General features: G+C 42.6%; 1 protein-coding gene across 1 annotated transcript in view; it reads right to left on the reverse strand.

Moving 5' to 3' along the window:
- Window positions 1–16,321, reverse strand: part of LOC135546542 (kin of IRRE-like protein 3) — a 221,963-nt gene that overhangs the window by 42,784 nt on the left and 162,858 nt on the right. The window contains exons 3-4 of the mRNA XM_064975049.1: window positions 15,611–15,760; window positions 2,491–2,648 (exon numbers count right to left, since the gene is read on the reverse strand). Of these exons, the coding sequence (XP_064831121.1) occupies window positions 2,491–2,648; window positions 15,611–15,760 (308 nt within the window). The remainder of the gene's footprint in view (window positions 1–2,490; window positions 2,649–15,610; window positions 15,761–16,321) is intronic.

Below are 16,321 nucleotides of genomic sequence, written 5' to 3' on the forward strand. Positions count from 1 at the left end.
TCTCAATACTGGATATTAATTTAACTTAGGAATAAGATATTTTGCATAAGCTTTGTACTACCTATTTCTACAAAAGAGAAAATAATATATGTACATAATTGTTCTGGTCATGGGATTAAAGAGGTCTTATTTGATTAACTTATCTAATCCTACTACCTGAAAGACAGATATTTTCTACAATTCTGTTTAACAATATTAATTATATTACTCTTTTAGTGCACCTAAGGCCTAGTTTAAATGTATCTTGCACAAAGCTAGTGAGGTTAATTACATTGACAAGAGAGAAAAACAATGGAAGAGAGAGAGAGAGACTGATAGTTTTTTAATGATTTGAAACAGGTTAAATGTAGCGAGTAATATAGAAATACTGGAAAAAATAAGGGGTGTTATAGATTAATATGCAGATCAACTACTGAGAACTCTGTCTCTTGAATGTGAAAAATGTGACATGTATAATACACTCTCTAAAGTTAATTAGCTTCTTTTCCCCGGGATGATTTCCCCTCGCCTCACTTGGTGGTGAGCATTACCTTTTAAAAGGAAATCTCTCTAATTATACAGAAAACTTTGCTGAGATGAAGGTTGGGAGGAAAATAATGAAATTGAACGACAGATAAAGAAGCGTCTTTGAAGGTTTGTGGGGGAGTAGGGGAGGAATGAGCAGGGAAACTTATCTGTGGAGGAAGAGAGGGACGATAAGCAAAACTTCCTTTTTTGTGTCATGCATTTGAATGTTTCACAGAGCGATAGATTCCCTCGTCCCTGTGGCTGTTCCTACTGTTATACCCCTTGTGTTTTTCACCAGTCCATCCATGAGGAGCTGACTGAAATGTAGTTTGGGTTTACATTTACATGATACATTTTAGTCATTTAGCAGACACTCTTATCCAGAGAAACACACAGTAGTGAGTGCATTCATGTTCATACATTTTAGTACTAGTCCTCCGTGGGAATCGAACCGACTACAGGAGTGTTAGGGTTTAGATATGAGACCTTGTTCTAAAATTCAGATGTTTCCACCATCTGAAGCTTCTACTAGGCCTCCTCACAACGTATGCAACGAGTACAGCAATGTACATCCATAGGTACCAGGTCAAGCCCATACTCAATCCCATTCACATGCAGTATAACCAGATATTTTTAATAACTGCTTCATACAGTATGATCATATCAAGTCCAATAACTTACCACAAAGTAACGCCTTAATGAAAGGTAAATGATAGATAATTGATCCATTTGGATATTGAGGGCCCCATGGGGGTCAAAGCCATCCTGGGAAGCCAGCATCAGGAAACTCCCATCTCACTCTGGCACATCTGGCCACATTACCTCCCATCATCTGTGGGGTGTGGAGCGAGGCGTGGGGCGAGGCAGGACGGCCAATTATCCTCTCAAAAGCTACATTTTTCAGGAGACAATCATCCGCTTCTAATTGAACACATTTCTTTTTAATGGTAGTGATATGAAGGAGGGCTGTGTCTAGAGACTGCATGGCTCAGCTGCTGCTGCCATCCATCAGCTGGGCTACAATGTCCCCACATCGCTGCTGCTGCTGTTTCAGAAAGAGGAAGTGCAGGCAGGAAGCACGCTATCCCCCTACTATTAGCAAACGCCACCTCCGGCAATCGTTTTATTCAAATTGCTTGTGCCGTATCCCAGCCCAATCAATAGAATTTATCTGCTCTTTGGAAAAAGTTGATAATGGGATGAGACAGCGGAGAGAGAGTTGGTGCCCGCTCACGCTCCTCGTTTATATGGAAACTCACACAGTGGGGTTCATTACAAGTTTAGCCTGCGAGTTAGTGTCATTGAAGTGCCAGAGAGGTCCGAAGGCAGTGGTGTGGCATCACGTGTGGTGGAATGATGGTTGAGTTGAAGGCTAGGGTTGGTTGGCAGGGATCAGGGATGGCTTCTCCAACAGAAAAGGGACTGAACGGATCTCTTTATGGATCCTGCCACTGAAAAGAGAGAAGCAGGGCACCTAGGAGACAGCGAAGGTGCTCGAGAGTCAGCAACTTCCATTCTTATCATCCACCATCTGCTTCATTGAGTAGAAGCATTAGCTGGGCCAAGAGGACAAACATCCTTTAGATATCCAAGGGAAGACCTTGGATTTTCAGGTTATTTTATTCCAATCAAATTTGGCTGAATCACGGCAAGATGTGAAGCAGTTTGGATTTGAACCAGGTACTGCAGTGATGCCTTGTGCACTGAGATGCAGTGTCTTAGACCACTGCACCAGTCAGGAGCCCTTAGTGGCTATTCACAACAAACTTCAAGAAAAGGATTGTCAACTGGAATTTGATGAGTGACATAACCTGTTACGTGGAAGAAAATAGTGTTTGGTTCACTTTGCCGGTAATAATGAATGAGGGCTTTTGCTTTCTATCTATAGGAATGGGTAACTGTCTAACCACTTTACCCTCAAAAACCCCAACCCTCCCTCCAACCTTGAAAAACAAACTGTGTATTACACACCTCGATGCTTACCTTGGAGTACATGGCTCCATTGAGAACCTCTCCATTGCGGATCCAGATGATTGATGCGGCTGGCTTGGCGTTGTCAGCGTGGCATGTCAGGTTTAGGGGATCTCCTGCTCTCAGGCTCACCACCGGACCACCACTGATCACTGGGTCTTCAGGAGGCACTGGAGGGAAAACAGACAAGCATTGTGTTCTAGCTATGATGTAAACATGTAATGACATATACTTGTATACAACAACAACTGTTGTTTTCAGGTCAGCATGTCATATGTTCACTGATAAAGGTATTGGTCAAACATCAGACTCATCCATTGGATTGATAGAAGGCATGTCTTGTACATAAGAAGGTTCATAAAAGGTGAAGTCTGCAGCTGTGTGACTATGTGTAAAACTGCCTGTTTGCTATTTTTAAATAATACCTGTACGAGGCAAGAACAGAGATATTTCTTCAAATACAATACAGCTTTGTGAGAGACAGGCGAGGTGAGTGGTTTCAGTTTTGTTTTCCTTTTCTCTCCTGTGAAATTGAAATATCTTGTGTCCATGTTCACTGATGCAGCGATGTCAGAGGAACATTGGGCAGATGTTGGTCACGTCATACGTGTGGCTTGCAAGCAACAATGGAATGAGAATAAGCTGCCTCAGAAATCCAAAGCACAGTTCAGCTTTGTGCTGTTACTGACAATGTGAATGGATGATACAGACACTGCTGCAATTTAATCATGACTTTCACATGTCCATACATGGAGGCAATTGGGGCAATCAAAACTTTGAATAGAATTGACAGTTTGCCAGGGAATGGCAGTCAGTCGTCATTCACTGGAAAAAAGACAGATAGAGGAAGATCGTGGTGGATGCAGAATGCAGGCCCCTGATTGGCACTGATTACATTCTGCTTTCTACACACATGCTGATCACCCCATTTTTATTCAACTCCAGTGAATTATTGATTGGCCTGCACACTCATTACAGTGCAGATCTGGGGCATGATGAAATCAAAGGCTACTAGCAGCTGGCATATTCGCCTGCAAGAGTGAGAGGGTCGGAGAGAGAGGGTGGCGGGGGTCTTCTGTCAAACAGCCAAGGGTTGGTATGAAAAAGGGGGAACTATGGATAGTGTGTTACACTGCTGAATGATTTTATGGATAATGGGGGTTCTAGTAAGCTATATGGAACTTCTTCGGGATGGGTGTCCCTTCCACGGGACGGTTGAGCTAATGTAGGCTAATACAATTAGCATGAGGTTGAAAGTAACAATAACATTTCCAAGGACATAGACATCTGATAATGTCAGAAATATTAAATTCTAACTGCACTGTCCAATTTACAGTATCTATTACAGTAAAGGAATACCATGCTATTATTTGAGGAGAGTGCACAATTTTGAACATGAAAAGTTATTACTAAACAAATTAGGCACATTTGGGCAGTCTTTATTTTTTTTAAATGAACTGAAATACAAAGGTTCATTGGATCAGTCTAAAACCTTAGACATACACTAGGCATATGTCGCAAGTCACGACTTCACAAAAGAGCCACTTTAACGTTTATTATAATTGTTTAAAATCTAAATGTGTTTTTTTGGCAGAAATGTCTTCTGAAACATGTGCACATTCATGTGCCTTAATAACAGACTTGTATGCCATCTGTAAATACGAATAAAATTGTTCAATTACAAGCCTTGTTGGTTAAGTCACAGAAAAAGTCAGCAACCTTTCCACGAGCCATGATTGGCTGAGATAATGGATGGGATGGACATGCCGAGAGAGGAGTTCAGATTGGTCTGCCAAATTGAAGGCTTCTGTCTATTTGAGCTGGTCAGTCTGTGTTGGTAATCCTGTCGACGCAGCTTTAAAAAATTGTATTGTGTAGTGGAGCTGCATAAGTGTTACTTTCCACTTTCTGGGGGATCGAGATTTGAAATCAGTGGAATTAGAGTATGATCGCTAAAGAGATGAAAACACATGTCTCCGGATTACATCTTCAAACTAAGGGCAACCGTGGAATGTCATCTGTGACATGGAGACTCGTCCATCATCCATGATGTATACGGGTAAGATTGTACCTAGCTAATGCTAGACATTTTCAGATATGACACGTTTAAAGTTTTGACAGAAAGTGGTTTCATTTCAAGCTAAAATGTACTGTTAGCTTGCTAGCTAATGTTAGCTGGCTGGCTACCTAGCTAACGTAAAGTGTATAACATTATTATTCGTATCCCAGAGCCGTTTGCTTGGCTAGTTAGAGCCTAATGTTAGCTAGCTAACATTGAACATGGTTGGTTAGCTCCCAGCAGATTCATGCAGAATATTATCTGAGAGATATAAGAAAGATCAAGATTTTTTATTTTTAAATATGTATTCAAGCCCTTATTTTTGTGACTAAACAGTCTCCATACACTGTAGGTGGATGTGGTGGATTGAGACGCATCCAGTGCTAAAAAACAGATATTTCTAGCTTAAACTGACAGATATTTGTGAGGATTTGTTTATTATGCTAATTCAATTCCTGCTGGGGTGTGGACCTTAGGGGGGTATTACAGATGCAGCCCAGGATCTTAGGCACAACACATTTGTAACATATTGTACGATTTGTATTCGAAACATATGCGAAATTGGCAAAAAAATAACATTGTATTTAAAAAAAAATGTATGACGTAATATATCATACGGAATAGATGTAGTACACAATTGAATGACGTATGATAATGTACAAAAAACAGGGACCTGTTTTGCCTACAGCACCACTTTCAAAACTACCGGCTGAAATTATACTAACGTTCCAGATATCACTTTAATGGCTGGTCTTCCATTCATGTTTGAGCTTTACAGTACTAAACAATCCACTTTCAGCAGGATCTACACTTTCAACCATTCCTCAGAAACAATGAGCACTGCCTAGTTAACATCCTATGGGAGTCATAGCAGACCTGTGGACACGAGCCTACCAGACGAGCTAAATCACTTCTATGCTCTTTTCGAGGCAAGCAACACTGAGGCATGCATGAGAGCATCAACTGTTCAAGGTGACTGTGTGATCATGCTCAGACCCGTAGCACTCACATCTGTAGCCATGAAGTGCTTTGAAAGGTTGGTAATGGCTCACATCAACACCATTATCCCAGAAACCCTAGACCCCACTTAATTTTGCATACCACCCAAACATATCCACAGATGATGCAATCTCTATTGCACTCCACACTGCCCTTTCCCACCTGGACAAAAGGAACACTTATGTGAGAATGCTATTCATTGACAACAGCTCAGCGTTCAACACCATAGTACCCTCAAAGCTAATCACTAAGCTAATGATCCTGGGACTAAACACATCCCTCTGTGACTGGTTCCTGGACTTCCTGACAGACCGCCCCCAGGTGGTGAGGGTAGGTAGCAACACATCTGCCACGCTGATCCTCAACACTGGAGCTCCCCAGGGGTGCGTGCTCAGTCTCCTCCTGTACTCACCTCCTGTACTGCATAGCCAGGCACGAATCCAACACCATCATTAAGTTTGCAGATGACACAACGGTGGTAGGCCTGATCACCGACAACGACGAGACAGCCTTTAGGTCAGAGACCTGGCTGGGTGGTGCCAGAAAACCAACCTATTCCTCAATGTAACCAAGACGAAGGAGATTATTGTGGACTACAAGGAAAGGAGGACCGAGAACGCCCCCAGTCTCATCGACGGGGCTGTAGTAGAGCAGGTTGAGAGCTTCAAGTTCCTTGGTGTCCACATCAACAAGAAACCAGAATGGTCCAAACACACCAAGACAGTTGTGAAGAGGGCACGACAAAGCCTTTTCCCCTCAGGAAACTAAAAAGATTTGGCATGGGTCCTGAGATCCTCAAAAGGTTCTACAGCTGCAACATCGAGAGCATCACTGCCTGGTACGGCAACTGATCGGCCTCTGACCGCAAGGCACTACAGAGGGTTGTACGTACGGCCCAGTACATCACTGGGGCTAAGCTGCCTTCCATCCAGGACCTCTACACCAGGTGGTGTCAGAGGAGTGCCCTAAAAATTGTCAAAGACCCCAGCCACCCCAGTCATAGACTGTTCTCTCTACTACAGCATGGCAAGCGGTACCGGAGTGCCAAGTCTAGGACAAAAAGGCTTCTCAACAGTTTTTACCCCCAAGCCATGAGACTCCTGAACAGGTAATCAAATGGCTACCCAGACTATTTACATTGTGTGCCCCCCAACCCCTCTTTTTACGCTGCTGCTCTACTCTGTTTATCATATATGCATAGTCACTTTAACTATACATTCATGTACATTCTACTTCAATTGGGCCGACCAACCAGTGCTCCCGCACAGTGGCTAACCAGGCTATCTGCATTGTGTCCCACCCACCACCCGCCAAACCCTCTTTTACGCTACTGCTACTCTCTTTTCATCATATATGCATAGTCACTTTAACCATATCTACATGTACACACTACCTCAATCAGCCTGACTAACCGGTGTCTGTATGTAGCCTCGCTACTTTTATAGCCTCGCTACTTTATATAGCCTGTCTTTTTACTGTTGTTATATTTCTTTATCTACCAATTGTTCACCTAATACCTTTTTTTGCACTATTGGTTAGAGCCTGTAAGTAAGCATTTCACTGTAAGGTCTACACCTGTTGTATTCAGTGCACGTGACAAATAACCTTTGAATTGATTTGACAAAGTTTGAGATTGTGCAACAGGGGAGCATTGGGGAAATGGGCTGCTTTTCTGCTTCGCCAGTTGAGTCCAGACTTGTGGAACCTTGTGACTCAAATCCCAGGAAAATCTCCAACCTGTTTCTAGACCAGAACCATTGACACATTCCTGCCTCTTCAAATGCCTCTGGCAACTTTGATATAGTGTGCAACCTTTTATTTGTACAGAACATTTTGCAGTTATTTCATGACTTTTTGACCTGGTGTTCTTCATGATGTAAAGTTACACGAGTTTGTGGAATATAGAAATGCTGGGTCTTATTTAGAAGACAAAGATATTTGCGTATCTGAACCAATGGACATACATTGTGGTATGGTAATATTGTGGTGTAAGATTGGAAACAAGCTTTATCCTCATTTGTCACCAGAATTAGAGAAGCCCTGTCTGATCAGCTTGCATATTGGCCAACCAACCATCTCATTTGTTTATGAAAATATGAATAATAGTGAGGAACAGAGATGGAGAGATGATAGTAGCTTCTAGACATCCAGTATTATTGGCTTGCTGTCAGTGCTCACTCAATGCTGCTGAAACATTAATTAACTGTCAAGTTGTTTGAGGTATGCAAGGCTCCCATCTTCTGAAGGGCCAATTGAGAGGAAAAACTGCTTCATTTGGAGTTCGCTGAGAGCCTAACACTATGTGACTGACGACAGCGCAGACATGCATATTAAAGATGGAGTAAGTGGGTTGTGGATTCAGGCTGGTATTGACTGTCACCACTCCAGTCACAATACCAGGACATCAAGGAAGAGCAATGGCTGTGAACTAATATAAGCTAAATGTGTTGACGTTCTACCGTAGAACATGACAGCTCAAGGTTTACAGAAACCACATACCCACTTGGCGCACACTGGTTGAATCAACGTTGTTTCCACGTCATTTCAATGAAATTATGTTGGTCCAATGTGGAATAGACATTGAATTGATGTCTGTGCCCAGTAGGTACAGTACGGCCAGGAAGTGGTGCGATGCAGAATGTGAAAGAGTGTAATTGTTTAAAGGCTATTTCCAACCCATCTCCTAGAGACATTATTGACCCATCTTGGCCTGTAAAACTGATAATAGTTTAGCCTTTAACCATCCATAAGGTTTCCATCAGAGAGGATCTAAGTGCCGCTGTAGTGAAGGTTAACATTTAATGCATGGAAAACTCCAAATGCAGAGGTCCACTGCAGCACACACAGATTGTCGTTACGCTTTCGAGTCGTGTGCTCTGCTCTGGGAGACAGGCGGTGTTGTGTCAAGGCTGGATGGAAAACAGACAAAGAGGAGAAAGACATGCTTGGCTGCTTCCGACAGGCCTTTTTTCATTTCCACCATGTGTCTGATGTCTGTCACAAGGATGACACAGAGGATCTCTGAGTAGAATGAGAACCAGTGTCATCTCTTTGCTAAGTGATTGGCACAGGTGGCATGCTCTCCATTTGCACACCTCAATCTTCCACTGTGGTTTCCCCATTTAGGGACGCAGGAGCAATCCCCTCACAAAACAAAAGGCTCACTCAGACGTACTGTAAGTACTGCCTGAACAAACAATGGGCAGGTAGTTTACCTCAACCTATGTACATCACATGCCATTGATATACAACTGTACATTTCACAGTGGACTTTCTACAGTGGACAATGAAGCAACATTAAAGAGTAGCCTATTTTGAGTCACAGTGTAACTCCCAGGACAGTTATAAAGGAGGTGTTACTCCAGTTCCCTCTCTCTCTCACCCTCTCCATACAGGGCTTCTGTTAAGTCATCTCTCCACCACCATCCCTCTTGCGGGCCGGTCTGACAGACGCACAAAGTCCTCGAACCCTGCCAGTCATCATCATTACAGGCCTGCTTGCAAACTCGGCAGCCCCTAATGGTTCCAAATTAGCCCTTTACTGTGGCCCCGCGATGCATTTCTCACCAGCCGGTCAGCGGCTCGGATTGATCGCTCCTCTTTAATTACCAGCTGGCTCGTTGAAATCCTTTCTCTTTCCCCACTTTTCTCTGGGAGAGTATAATGCAATATCACACCACACACTTCCACACACATACAAACACACACACTGTTCAATAGTTTCTCATCTAGGTTGGAGAGCAAAAAACATCCTCTTGTTGTCTGAGATAGGGAGTGGAAGAGATATTCTGTGAGTTTTCTTTAAAGGAGTAGATCAACCTAGAGAGGATTAGTTATGTAGTATGTGTTCTTGTCTTACTTGTCTCATACTGCTAGTTTCCCTGTTTTTCCTCCCTGCTCACGAGGAGGGATGTCAAGCATGTATTAACATTTTACCTCTAAATGTACTTTGCTATTAATTTTTCTCACCTTTAATGATTATCTGGAGGGTTATTCTGTGCCTGTCTGTCACTTTTTCGTGGCCATCAGACCAGTTAATTTCACATATTTATGCTCCAAGCAACATTTTTCAGGGAGTGAGACTATTAGATGTGTTTTGAGGGGGCACACAGTCTTCCATTAGCCCAGCCCTCCGCCTCAGATAAGAGATTCCATTGAAGTTCATTAAAGGAGCACTGGAGTTTAATGGAATTGCATCGCCCCTTCCTGAGAGAGATAACACCAGGGGTTGTTTCATGTTTTTGCCCAATCCAGAGCTCAGAGCCATGTTTTACCGCAAAACTCAGAGCAGGCTCGGGAGAGGAAGTCAGGTCCGATTGATTGTGTTTTAGTGAGATCATTTACTTTTAGTGTATAATCAAAAATTTCTATAAATGAGACTGAGGCATACAGTATGGATTTGTAATTAAGAAAACAGTGTGGGCCAGTAAGTCTGTCATGATCAGGGCTTGTCTGAATAAACCTTGCGTATAAACCTGCCCTGTGTCCTGAAAGACATTTCAATACCTCAGAACCTCTGGGATTAGCCTGGTCTGAGAAAACACCTTGATGGCGCCAGTCTATTACCATTGGGGCTCTGCTGATGGTGGACAATCTGAGTCATAAACAGCCAGACCCAGGCTGGGTAACATTCTCCATGCAGCATGTAGTCCTATACACAGCCATCCAGGAGCAGGAGATTTGGTTGAAAAGGCCATTTGGAGGTGCGTGAATGAGAGGGGTAACATCAGAAGGAGCTTTGAGATGGGGGAATGGGGAAGGAAGGGGGGACTGGAAATGCAGCGTGCACAGTGCTGTGCTTCTGCCGAGGTGTCTGGAACAAAAATGGGTTGGCTTTCCTGGTCGGTTTTGGCGGAATGCTCGCGCCAGCAGCCTGTCACCCCAATGCGACGGCGCCGTGGCAGCTTGCAGAGGTTGTGATCGATATATCACAAAAGAGAAGGGCGAAAAGAACTATCCATCGTAGGTGGAAGACAAGAGACATATGTGGCTCACTGGCCCAAAACACAGGCCTATTCAATTGCTGTCACCGTACACCTGTTTGGAGGCCACACGATTCTGGCTCACACAGACTGTCTCTATCTCTCCCTCTCTGGTAATACCATCTGTGTTAGTTTTACTTTCTTTTTTTATTTTAAGATGTGTGCATGAATAATGCCTATCCAAAGTATCACAGTGGACCCTATCCTTATGAGACGACAGATGATCAGGGATTAATGTGAGTCAAGGCTTGACTGTGTGTGTGTGTTTGTGCGTGTGTGAGTGTGAGCGTGCGTGCGTGTGTTTGTGAGCGTGCGTGTGTGGGTGCTGACCCACACAGGGAGAGTGAAGAGAGGGATGGGGAGGTTTTCTGGAGACATGGGAGGAGTGGTGAGATGCCAGACTTGTCAGCAGTGTGCAGAGACAGCTTTGTCACAGAGCAGCGATTTGCAGCACCAAAGCTGCTCTTCACAGATTGAGAGGGCACTAACGTGTTTGTGTGTGTTTGTGTGTGTGTGTGTTTATTTGTGAGTAGCTATGTTTCTGTCATTTTGCAAGAAATGTAAAAGCAGGCCCGTATTAAATGTTATGGAAATGCTTCGTTCCTTGCAGTGTGTCAATCAATCGCTCACCTCCTCCAGTTCTAGATTTGTTTCAGTCAATAATAATTTTTGTTACGATAATTTATTACTGAACATATATGTAATTTAAAATATTTCAAAAACACAGCTGTGTGTGTGTTTGAAAAAGTACCCTTGCCTATTAAAACTCATTCAAACCCCAAAACATACCCTACCTGCAAACTGTTGGTATTAACATAGAGTCATTGATATTATAGATGGTCTAACTTTGTCTTAGATCTCAGACAAGTCAGTAATGTACATTAATGTAAATCAGGGTAGTGTGAGCAGAATAATGTAAATGGTAGAGAAATATTTCTAACAAAATGACTGCCGATCAGGGGTTCTTATCTGGCCCTACTTGAGCGACGATGCTTGGCTAGAGCCAAATTGACTTTTGTGAGAGATAAATTAGTTACATACAGAACACTAGTACACTTAAACTGATAAATGAGGTGTTTCAACATTTCCTTTCAAGACTTTGCAATTTTGTCATGCACAGTCCTGTAGCATCATTCAGAGATATAGAGAAAGGGAGAAAGAGAGAGCTGGGAGTAAAAACAGTTTCATGAATTAGTTGGAGAGGTAAAAGTGGTGGCAATAGAAATACTGCTATCGTCGTGACTGCTACTGGAAGCCAATCAACTTGCATTCTCGCCCTTGTGCTTCTTCAGTAAGGCATTCACTTTGTGTCCCTTCTGTTTTCATACAGTGCATCGACTTTGAAATGCTTTATTCAGTAAAGCATAAGTGGGATTCAGTGGATGGAACTACAGGAGACATGTACTGCAAATACAAACAAATACTGCTTCATGTTTGTGTCTTGTTATCAAAGCACAATGCTTCTCATGAAGTTGCCCTTCGATTCAGTGTCGAGATTTCAAAACAGTTCCTTGAGTGAGACAAAACATTTGAAGGACACATTTTCATTAAAATGTTGAGCTTTTATTTCCTTTGTCTATCACTGTTTTAAAGTTATCCTTCATAAAATAGAAATTGCAATGTAATAGAATAAACATATGCCTGAACTTTTTTAAAGTTGAATATTGAGGCACTACAGTAGAGAGACACATCACTAAGATATCATGCTAGGAAGACCCTGCGGTGCAGAGCAGCATTGTTTGGTCCAACACTATTGGAGAAATCTAGTGAATGACCTACACTGTGTGTTAAAGTCAAATAAGTCACCGGCTCACTCCCATGACTGGATAAGTACATTTTTCTGAGGACAAAGAAATGACAGAATGATGAGGTGGATTCTAAGGTCAAAATAACAAAGGGTCACGTTGAACAGACACTCAATCATTTCACCACAGGATGAAAAACTAGACATAAGAAAAGAGCTGGGCTCCAAGCAGTAACAGGAGGACACTGGGAAGCCAACTATCTGTGCACAGTTAGATATAACTTGATTTTCTCCTTCCAACGTCATGCTGCGAGGCACACCATGACCCCTGGCACTGTGCAAGGCTGGACCAGCCGTAGAATAATAATCAACAAGCTTTCATGGAAAATTTCATTTTTTGCCTCTGAAAAAAAAGATTTTCAAAGGCAAGTCAGAACTCAACATAGCTGATTGCCCTTCCTTGTCTTTGGCTGCTCCAAAGAGAAATGTTTAGCAATTTGGAAGGAAGTGTTTTATCAGATCTCAAGTCTTGCTCTCTTGCAATTAAAAGTTAATAATCGGAGTGCCTCTGGACGCTCTCTAAAGTGACAAACAAGGGTAGAAGACTGTCTGGAACATTACAGCTCTAAGACCTGCTATTTACCGTTATTAATTCCATGCTAAGGAAACTTGATCTTCCCATAGCAGTGTGACTGTAATTAATAATTAGCTTGACAGCAAATGAAAACTGAGGACAGATCTAGCTCTGGTATTTTCTTTGGAATTAATCTGCAGCAAAGTAAATATTTCCTAATGAGCAACATCAAAACATTATTTCTCAGAGAATACTTATGAATGTATTAGGGCCTTGTGGCATTACTTTGTATCACTTTAATATAGTTTTCATCTTGGACTGCAACACATGTAGTAATCAGACAGGACTACGACCTTGCATTAACGAGCAAGACCAAACGAGGAACGGGAAGGAACAATAAAGGAACACATAAGCAATTGATGAGGACTGAAGGTTCATTAGAAGACCTGTCGGTGGATGAATGTCAATGAGCTCTCTAAATGTCACAGTAGAGTCAACAGCAGACCTCATCACTCGATGTAGGCCTACTCTGAAAACAGCAGCAATAACTCTTTCTACATCGCTAAATGGTAAATGTTGCACATTTTTCTTACATCAGACTACCTGGCCTCACAGGTCTGTTTAAAGGTAGAGACCTTATTCCAGAGAGCCCAGGCCTCCCCTTTGCTCCTACCCCAGACCAAGTTGAACACATTGATGCATAGGTTTGGCTGCCTGCTACCTTGCTGCAGAGGATATAATTAGACAGAGGACTAACCACAGACCATAACCCCTAGATCAGACGACCCTTTCATTCTTCTATGGGGTTTCCCCCATACTGAATTTATTTTATAAGCTTACATTTTGCTCTAAATGCTACTCACATTAGACACTCCAAACTCACCAACACATTTTTTTACTAATGTGGAAACAGGAGAAGGGTCAGGTTAGAGACTGTATCTCACTGGCTTAAATGCATAGCAAAATTGGATTTAACTTTTTGCCCCATTGAGTCATGCTAGGTATTTCAAGGATAATAAATGAACATATTGACACAGTACCATTTGTATGGGAGAAAATCGAATGACAAAAAAACACTCAAAATCTGCATCTTTTATCTGTAAATATCAAAGTCATAAAGAAAACAGTTCCCTTTGATATAGAACACAGTAGGGCTGGGACAGATATATGGCTGATGAGAGAGAGAGAAGGGGAATGTTTTTAGATTTATTTGACAGTCAGGTAGGAGAGAAGGGAGACTGTTCCACTCTGTGACGGACCGTCGCTGTCTTCTGAGTCGATAGACACACTCTGTCACCACTGGCGGGTAATTGACAGCTTAGAGTTTGCAGTGACATGGGGTTTGCATATATTTATTCCATTACCTTGCATGTGTGCCTGCCTGGGGGCCCTCCTTCGCAATGTATTCAGGAGTCAGCCAGCTAGGCAGGGGACTAAACAACATCTTATGGCGGGGCTTATGAGAAAGGATGATACGTGTTTCACCCTCAAATAGCCAAAGAGGAATAGAGACAATTGGCTCCCCTCGTTTATTGATGATTAATCATTTTAATGGAGCTTGTACAGACAAGCCCTCTCCTCTAAGTAGCCAGCTTTACCTTGTTAGATAATGTGACTACACCTCAACAGGGCTGGGTTAGAAACGTATCAACTGTTGCAGTAGTGTACTGGGAAGGAAAAGGATGCTTGAGTTCAACTTTAAATGTTTAGCAAGCCCCAAGCAACACTATCATCAAGAGTCAATTAATATAATCCAACTGAGAGAAACCACAAATAAATGGAAGGTATGGCAATGCATCCTAAATGATTTGTGTCTCATACCCGTCTCCTCTCCTTGAGGCCTTGATCAAACGACTTTGCTGCTGTGAACGGCGGGGTTGGAGGGAAATAAACTTAACTTTGGGGGAAGGGGAGGGGAGGAAGGGGAATCTGCGTGTAGCTGCTTTGACTCTGCAAAGAACTCATAATTATTAATTAATATCCATTTGCAGGGGGAGCGGCAGAGTGAGAGACGTTGGTCCTCAATTTGTCTTTTCTCTCTCCTTTCTCTGGCTGCCTCCACCCCTACAGATCATTAGTTTCACTTTTCATTAGCGGAGATCAATAAAGCGAATCAGTCTCTCGTGGCGAGGACACTCAGCTTCACGGACCTCCCACTTTCCCTCCTCCTCTCCCCTCAGTTCTTCTCCCTTGTTCTCTGGCTCTATCATTGACTCCAGCTTCCCTTCATATTACCCATCATCCTCCACAGCAGAAGGGTATACAGCATAGAGGGCAGAGAGAGTGGGAGAGAGCCTACAGAGCTATAGAGAAGAGTGAGCAGTGATTTTACAAATGCTGCCCAATATGGCAGAACTGGCAACACTGAATGATAACCCAATAAAGTTTAATTAAGAACCAGTAACCTCTCAGGCTTAATAATGAAGATGGCTGGGTTTGTAGAAGGAAATTAAAGTAAAAACATTAGGGACTGGCAATGTTAAGAGATGCTGCACTGTTTCCATTAGCTGCAACATTATCTTGATAGTTCCTGTTATGCTGATAAAAAGCTGTGGCTTTTCTGGCATAATCATTGATTCAGTGCACAGATTTAGTGGATTTTGAAAGTGTTGAGGGAGGGGAGGAGCACTACAGATATGACATTGTGGTTGGGTTGAGGTGGCTACTAAGTCACTGCCTGCATCCATTGCCATTTTATCTGTGCACATACTTCAAATTGTGTCTATGCATGTATGTGTAGTGTGCATTTGTGTGTAAACCTAATCCTCACTTACCCAGCACAGTGAGTCGGGCAGGACGGGACCGCATGGCTGCCTGGATTGCCTGGCACTCAAAGACAGCGTCATCCATCAGCTCCACACGTTGGATCCGAAGGTGGTGTTCCCCTGTACTGTGGTCCCCAATCACTGTGTAACGAGGGTAGCCTGGAACAAAATGCAACATATGCCCTGTCAGAACCTGGAGTCTGGTCTTTCAACATATCAATTTGTAAGTCGCTCTGGATAAGAGAGTCTGCCAAATGACTTAAATGTAATGTTAAATGTCTATATCAGCACCATTCAATCCAACCTTTTTTTTAAAAGATAGGAGATATCAAAGCATGATACAAACAATACCAGAATGCAGGCAATCACAAATGAGTGAAGGATCAGTGGTGCAATATTGATTGTTGACTGCTGTGTTACTGTACATTTTAGGTCATTTGAGATGGGCTTTTCTTTTTCCAATGAGATGAGACCTTAATATACCTGTCTCAGAATTATTAGTGTCACCAATGTGAAGCCAGATCTTTTCTTAAAAATTAGTAGACATTTTTAAACTGATTGAAAACATGAATTACGTAGATGACAATGATGATAGGGGTTGAGGAGGTTTCTGTATTTCGGAGAGCGAGTATGTTTTATTGTCATGGTGAAGACGCACGGCTAGATATTGAGATGTGTTTCAGCAGGGCAGTGGTGTGAGATTCATAGTTTAATAATGCA

Source organism: Oncorhynchus masou, chromosome 9 (genome assembly GCF_036934945.1).
Source record: "Oncorhynchus masou masou isolate Uvic2021 chromosome 9, UVic_Omas_1.1, whole genome shotgun sequence".
NCBI lineage: Eukaryota > Metazoa > Chordata > Actinopteri > Salmoniformes > Salmonidae > Oncorhynchus > Oncorhynchus masou.